At 40.7% G+C, this 7,894-nt stretch overlaps 1 protein-coding gene across 1 annotated transcript; it reads right to left on the bottom strand.

Moving 5' to 3' along the window:
• Nucleotides 1–6,570: 6,570 nt before the first annotated feature.
• On the bottom strand, nt 6,571–7,524 carry LOC114640320 (putative olfactory receptor 2W6). Its single transcript, XM_028789253.1, has one exon. It carries the CDS (start codon nt 7,522–7,524, stop codon nt 6,571–6,573), a length of 954 nt encoding a protein of 317 aa, XP_028645086.1.
• Between the last annotated feature and the right edge of the window lie 370 nt (nt 7,525–7,894).

Below are 7,894 nucleotides of genomic sequence, written 5' to 3'. Positions count from 1 at the left end.
TGAGACTATGTATAAAGTCTTGATTACAGGATTACTGAAAAATATAAATCAAATTTTTAAGCTTACAACACTTCATGAACAGGTTTGAATTTTCCAAATATTTAAGGAAATATAGTTAAGTAACAATGAAAAGTCATCTGTCACATAAGGAAAAGCAGTCTGCAGTGCCTCATGTCACCAGTGCTACTGAAGGAGAAATGAGTACTCACAAAACATTGCTTACTAGCCTTCTAGAAGTGAATAGAAAAATCTTTAACAAGTATATTCATTACCCTAGCAATTCTCGCTCATGGAAATCTAACTTGTAAAATGAATTGATGACTTGTAAAGATGGGATAAAGAAAGCATTTTATTGAAGCAACATTTGTAATGACAAAGTGAGGGAAAAGATCTCCCTCCCTCCCTCCCTCCCTCCCGCCGTCCCCCCCTCCCCCCCGGCCTCCTTCCCTCCCTGCCTCCCTTCCTCCCTTCCTCCCTCTTTTCCTCCCTTCCTTCCTTCTCTCTCCTTCTCTCTCTTTCTCTTTCTCTCTCTCCTCCACAGAGAATGGACCAAGCTATAAATTATTAAGAAGTACTCAAGTATGATATTGTTAAGTGAGAAAAATAATGATAGAAGATATACAGCACAATGTCGATTATGAAATAGAGACCTAAATGATCTAAATAAAACCTTAAGTATTTTATTCCCATTCAGGATTGTGTTAGAGTAGAGAAAAGTAAAGAATTCTTCTTGGATACTTACCAGGACCTTCTGAAGGAAACAGAGGTTTATGTCTGTGGAAGGAGAGAAAAACTTGGACTCATCCCAATAAAACTAGTCAATAATATTTTAAAACTCTCCAAATTATTGTCTGTGCTTACCCTGATACTGGAGGAAAAGAGACTGGAGGAAAAAGTTGGCCACAAGAAGATGAATTTTCTTGGTAAGTCCTTGCAATAGTTAGATAACTTAAGTAAAATAAATTGTGGATGTTTAGTTATGTATTTAGCCTTAAATTAGTTAGAAGTTGATCTTGAATTTGTGATCCTCCTGCCTGGGGACCTCCTGTTCTGAGAGTACAGTCACATGTCATTGTGCCCATTTTATGTGGTGTTTGCGTTGAGTCAGGGGCTTCCTACATGGTAGGTAAGCATTCAATACATGAACTACACATGAAGCCTGAAAAATAGAATTTTAAAAGGAGAACAAAAGGTTAACGAGTCTTTAGTTTTCAGAATGGAGCAGGATGAATAACTTTACATTTTAATAGTTTTCTCTCCTATGGTAACAATGGTAAGAGATATTTTTAAAATTTTTATTATTTTATTTATTTACAGTCCCATCACTGCCCCTGCTCATGCCCCCCTTTCAAAGTTCCTCGTCCTATTCCTCCTCCCCCTTGCCTCCGAAAGGGTGCTCTCCCCAACCCAGACCTCCCGCTTCCCTGGGGCCTCAAGTCTCTCAGGATTAAATTAATCTTTTCCCACTAAGGCCTGACCAGGCAGATGTCTGCTATATTCATGCCAGAAGCGACAGACTCGCTCATGTATGCTCCTGGTTGGTGGCTCAATTTTTGGGAGCTCCCTGGGGTCTTGGAAAGTCGAAACTGCTGGTCCTCCTATAGGGTCACTCTCTCCTTCAGCTTCTTCAATCCTTCCATAGGGGTACCGATTTCAATTCAATGGTTGAGTGTAAGTATCTGCTTCTGTCTCAGTCAGCTGGTAGGGCCTCTCTGGGGACAGCCATGCCAGGCTCCTTTCTGTAATCACATCATAACATCAGTAATAGTGTGAGACCTTGGTGCCTTCCCATGAGATGGATCCCAAGTTGGGCCAATCATTGGACCACCTTTTTTTCAGTCTCTTCTCCATTTCTCCTGCAGTTCTTTTAGAAAGGAACAGTTCTGGGTCAGAAATTTTGACTGTAGGTTTTAAATATAATTTTAATAGAGTCTTTGAGAATTTCACATCATGCACCCCAATTCTACTCATTTCCTAGTCCTTCCATATCTGTTCTCTACCCCTGTAATCTCCCTTAAATAAAAATAAATATTAGAAAAGAAAAAGGAACAAACAAACAAAAAATCTCTCTAACCTCACTGGGCCTCTATCAACTTCACAACCTGCTCCTCTACCAACTTCAGACTAGATGGAGATGGTCCCTCCTAGAGGGACCAGCTCTCCTGCACCACTCTTGTGAGGGGTATAGCCAGCTCACACACATGAGGCAGCCTGTGAGAGTCAGAGCCATTGGGTACCTGCTCTCCCACACAGCTCTGGTAATGGACAGGGGCAGTTCTACTGCACATATGCCTTGGGTGTGGCTGGTGAGAGGTAGAGCCAGCTCTCCTGCTCTCTCATGGCCATGATTCCAGGACTAGCTCTACTGTTCCCACCCTACCAGAGCCAGCAATGTAACAGTTCTTAAATGTCCATAAATCTAGTTTTTAAGGGCTTAGACTTGGGAATGAGTCTGCAGGGTTTAAAAATAAAATCAATATGAGATATTACTTGTCAATTGTTGGTCTTTGTTCCTGGGTAAGTATAGTCCTATTCAGAAAGTCTTTCCCTACACCCTTTTGTATGAACAGCTTATATTTTCTTTTAGACTCAATGTTTCCAGTTCCATTGTAATCGTTGATCTGGCTGGAACTCATTTTTGTGAACTGTGATAGATATGAGCCTATTTCATTCTTCTCTATGTGGATATCCAGTTTTCCCAGGAGCAATTGTTAAAGATGTTTTCATCCTCGGCTTATGCTTTTGGCATCTTTGTCAAATATCAGAGGGCTATAGTTATGTGTGCTTATGCTTCAGCCGTCTATCATATTCTATTGGCCAAGTATCTCTTTGTGCCAGCATCAGACTGTGTTTGTTATTATAGTTCTACAATTGAAGTCTAGAAGGGCAATCCTTCCATTACATTTTTTTTTCGCTCAAGATTGTTTTGGCTATGCAGGGTCTTTTCTGGTTACATATGAATTTTGATTTGTTTTCTATTATTTTAAGGACACAAAATGAACATAACTAGCAATGTTTGTTTGAACAAAACTATTCTTGCATAGACAGGAGTGGACTATACAAGAGAGGTCAGCCCTGGGATCAAGAGATGGATTTTTATTTTATTTTTTTAACCTTTTCAGTATTATCTACTTCCACAATCCACCCCCTCTCCTTTTTAATTGATGGCTTTAAAATATGCTATTTAAAATTTTTAATACAGCTCTACTTATTGTTTATATTTGTTTTTAGATGTATATGTGTTGTCCTGCTCATCCTACTGTGTGTGTGTGTGTGTGTGTGTAGGTCAGAGGACAATTAGTGGTAGCTGGTTCTCTCCTTCTCCCATGTAAATCCTGAGGATCGAACTGTGGTCATTAGGTTTGGTGGCAGGCACCTTTACCTGCTGAGCCATGTTAACAGATCCAAATTGTCTATTTTAAAGCTTATGTCCTCCCATGCACATTCCCATCTACAGCAACTTGAAATAGAAGCTCTTTGGCTTCTTTTTACCATGCTTGCTAACAATCTGTGACCTGGTCATAATGTCCCATAACCTGGTCTCATAACAGTTAACTCTGATAACCTGTGCCACAGGGATAACCCCTTTCTCTATTGCTCTGTCTCCCTAACACTTTCAAATATTAAGGTACCATTTTTTAAATTCTGCTGCTCTAATATATTTAAAGGATTATAATAAAATTGTGTCCTTATTCCTATTTCATGGTAGGAAAAAAACCCTCACACATACACACTCACATGCACTCCCATGCTTTTATCAGCTGACCAAGCACATCTATGCTTACGTGTGTGCCTTCTCTCTTAGGCTGTGGCCTTTTGCCACTACTTAAAGCCAATCATTCTAATTTCTTGGATCTTTTCCCTGTTCACCTATTTCAGTCTTCATTCTTGCAACTTTCGTTCCTTTTTATGACTAGATCATTTCTTTCTTTTTGTCTTATAAACATGTTATAATTTCTCTCATTCTTAAAAATTCTCTTTTGGAAGCATGGAGGCTGCAGAAATGGCTCAGTGGTTAAGAGCACTGGCTGGTCTTCCAGAGGTCCTGAGTTCAATTCCCAGCAACCACATTGTGGGTCACAACCATCTGTAATGGGATCTGATACCTTCTTCTGTTGTGACTGAAGACAGTGACAGCCTACTCATATACATAAAGTAGATAAATAAATCTATAAAAAATTCTCTTTTTTTTAAATCTTACAACCCCTTTCTACATTACTCCCTTTCTTGTCTCTTCTTTCCAGTTTCCTCTTCTAGATGATTCACGTTAATTGACTGTCTTTCGTATGTTTCCCCTCCAGCTTACACACATCCCCCAGTCAGAGTTCGTGCAATCACTCTGCTTTTGCTGGTTTGCTGGGTCTCACAGGGATAAATCTAATGGTTGTTTTTCAGGTTCCATGTCAGTTGATCCTTTAGCTACATTTGACAGCATGGCTCATATTTCTCTTCTGCAAACACCTTCCTTTCCATGATGGCCCCTGCTTCTGATCCTCTCCTACTTTCTCCATCCTTCTTTTTTCCTCCTCATCATCCTCATCTAAAGTTTGCATACACTCCTCCCTCTTCTGGGAGTTCTCTGGATGTCTGACCTGTTGTCTCTTCAACAATGCTGCCCTTCCTTAGTCCCAACTGTCCCATGATCTGCCATGCTTACATGTTGGACAGATGTCACTACAGAGGGGTTCCCCTTACTTGTTCATCTTTTTCTCTTTACTGCAGAATGGAAAGTCAATGTGCGCCATTTCAATGCTTTGTTTCGGTACCTAGAACTTGTTTTCAGGGCTTTTGCATCTCCTATCAGGATGAGAAGGAGAATAATGTGATAAGCATTTAACAAACTATTTCTGACAGTTCTGAACTTAAAGTCAAAGTGAATGTAAACACAAGCACACAGAGGCATGCAGGCTAACTTTCATTTCTCTTGGAGGAAGTTTAAGAGCAAAGCAAAGTAATATGCAAAACTATGCATAGTGGACAGAATCATTTTGACCCAAATGGCTATCTATTTAAAACAGCAATTGGTAAGGATGACTCGGGTAATATCCTGACAGATATTATAAAAAAGGACTCATAGAGCATAAGATTAAAAATTTTTTTCTATATTTTATTTCAGGTGATATTTTACAATGCTCATAAGAGGATAGGACAATCAAGGCACTTTGAAATTTATCCTTCTTTATGCCTAAGTAGTATTCTTTGTAAGTTATTCTATAAACTGCAGGAATGTTAGTAAGACATAGTGATGTTTTCCTCATAAGTTCTCACCTTCTTAGTCCCTAAACCTATTACAATATTAAATATTTTAGATAAGAATGAGATAAAACAAAATAAGTCTCATGGGAAACTAATTCATCTGGAGTTGCCTGAAAGAGCTTGTCAACTTGGTGTATCTATAGAAATATCTACTTTGTCTTTCAATTTTTTCCTTGCCATGTAGTGTGACCTTGCTCTCAATTTAAATAAAAGAGCAACTTAAGAAGGGTCTGTCTTGGCTTATAGTTTAAAAGGGATTAATACTCCAGCACAGAGAAGAACCCCTGGCACCAGTATCATGGTGTAGGGGTATGTGCCTGAGGCTCCTCACAGCCTCAAAGGAAAATGAAGCAGACAAGGAAGTGGGGTGGGACTGGAAAACCTCAAGACCAGCTCTCAGTGGCCCACTTCCGTTATTGAAGCTCCACTTCCCACAATGTTCCAACACATTACCACCAGCTGGGCACCTAGTGTCCAAACAAGGAGCCCATGTAGATACTTATACAACTACAGTGTCAAGTGCTCAAAATAATTTCCATGACAGCAGGGGAGGCACTGTTGTCAGTAATGTAAACATGAACAAATCAATATTCAGAGAATAAGTCACAGGAATTAAAACAATCCCCACAATTCATCTCATTTCTTTGTTTCTCTATGCAAGGGATTTTCATACATTTGAAGCAAGAAGACCCCTCTGTCTCCTCTTGGTGTTGACAGATTTAATATTAACAAAAACCTTTCTCTTCTTAATCTTGCTTTACATGTTTTCTCCTTCAGCCTCTCTTGCTTGAAAGTCAAACATGAATCTTGAAGCTCAATTATGTATGTGACTCAAAACACACAGTCTCTATGAGTCAATTATGGTGTTGGAGATATTAAAGCTAGATAACTGAACCATTTGTTTTGGCTCTTGGGTAGGAATTTGGCACTAGAAACGCACATTTGAATTTTCTAGGAAAAAAAAAGTGTTTCTTTTGTATTACTTCTAAGACCATTCTTTTCATGTTTGTTAAAGACCCACTAGCAGTCATTGTGATTTTGAAAAAGTGGTAATGCCATTCCCAGCTGGTAATTTACAAGGATAGAGTATTGTTTTATCCAGGTTAGAACCTTTTGGTGATGCATGCTAAGTTGGAGAAACTTGAAAGGACATAATGGTTTTTAATGGAAGAGGGTTATCATATTTCCTCAACCTATCCTTTCTCTTCTGTAATCCTAGACCATTCCTAGGTCTAGGATTAGTATATAAAGAAGTATATATTGTATATAAAGAAGGTGGGTAAAAAGACAACACCCAAATGTGTTCCTTCCTTGCTAGACGTCTATGCTCCCCTTCCCTAGCACTTTCTTTATGGCCTCTTTGACATCTTTGTTTCTCAGAGTATAGATCAGAGGGTTAACACTAGGAGTGACAATGGTGTAGAAAAGAGTGAGAAACTTGCCCTGGTCCTGGGAGTAAGTGTTTGCCGGCTGGAGGTACATGTATATGATGGTACCATAGAAGAGAGAGACAACGATTAAGTGGGCGCTGCAGGTGTTGAAGGCTTTCTTTCGCCCAGCAGCTGACTTGATCCTAAGCACGGCTCGGGCAATGTAACCATAGGAGATAAGGATGAGGATGAGTGGTGCCAAGATGATAAAAATCGCCAACGCAAAAGCCAGCGCCTCCAACGCCATAGTGTCCACACAAGCCATACCAATCAGTGCTGGCATCTCACAGAGAAAGTGGTCCACCCGCCTGTGTCCACAGCGGGGCAACATCAGCGTCTGGGGTGCCATGATGAGAGAATTGCCAAAGCCGCTCAACCATGCCACCGAAGCCAGCTGCCCGCAGAGACGTGGGTGCATGATGATGGTGTAGTGCAGGGGCTTGCAGACAGCAGCGTAGCGGTCGTACGCCATGACAGCCAGGAGGACACACTCTACCCCTCCCAAGGCTAAGACAAAGTACAGCTGGATGGCGCAGCCGACATAGCTGATGGTCTTGTCTGGACCCCAGAGGTTATAGAGCATCTGTGGGATGGAGCCCGTGGTGAAACACATGTCCAGGAATGAGAGGTTAGCCAGAAAGAAATACATGGGTGTGTGCAGCCGAGAATCCAGAGCCGAAAGCAAGATGATGGTCACGTTGCCAAGAAGAGTGAGCAGATAAAAGGAGAGAACTACCACGAAGAGGATGAGCTCTAGGTGAGGACGGTCAGAGAAGCCCACCAGGATGAAACCTTCAAAAAAACTCGTGTTTTCCTTGTTCATCACTTGCAACCACATGCTACCTAGGAGGAGAAAGACTAGTAGTGTTGGTGATGACTGCAGATGTGATTTCTTAAAGTAGTAAAGCTGTACCTTTTCAGAAATGCTAGCTATCTAACCTAATGCTAGCTATCTAACCTAAAGTTTCAATAGGCACTAATCTAAGTCATTTGGTCTGAGAAGTAACACATTTGAGTTTTAAAAGTTCCAGCTTGTGATGCTTTGTCAACATTTTGCATCACTATTTTTCATCATCAGGCTGTAAAACATTATTTACAGAAGGTGATTGATGCCACACAGGGCAGTGCATGCTTGCTGCCTTAGCAGCCCAGAGGCAGACACAGGCGGATCAGATCAGGAGTTCAAAGCCAGTGAGTTGGAGGCAAGA

Source organism: Grammomys surdaster, unplaced genomic scaffold (genome assembly GCF_004785775.1).
Source record: "Grammomys surdaster isolate TR1022 unplaced genomic scaffold, NIH_TR_1.0 125807, whole genome shotgun sequence".
NCBI classification, from domain to species: Eukaryota; Metazoa; Chordata; class Mammalia; order Rodentia; family Muridae; genus Grammomys; species Grammomys surdaster.
The sequence above is the reverse complement of the archived record's forward strand: the minus strand, read 5'-3'. Positions and strand labels throughout refer to the sequence as shown.

Bases quoted from the DNA above. Each gene is read 5' to 3' on its own strand.
- LOC114640320 (XM_028789253.1), bottom strand. From the start codon at position 7,524: ATGTGGTTGCAAGTGATGAACAAGGAAAACACGAGTTTTTTTGAAGGT.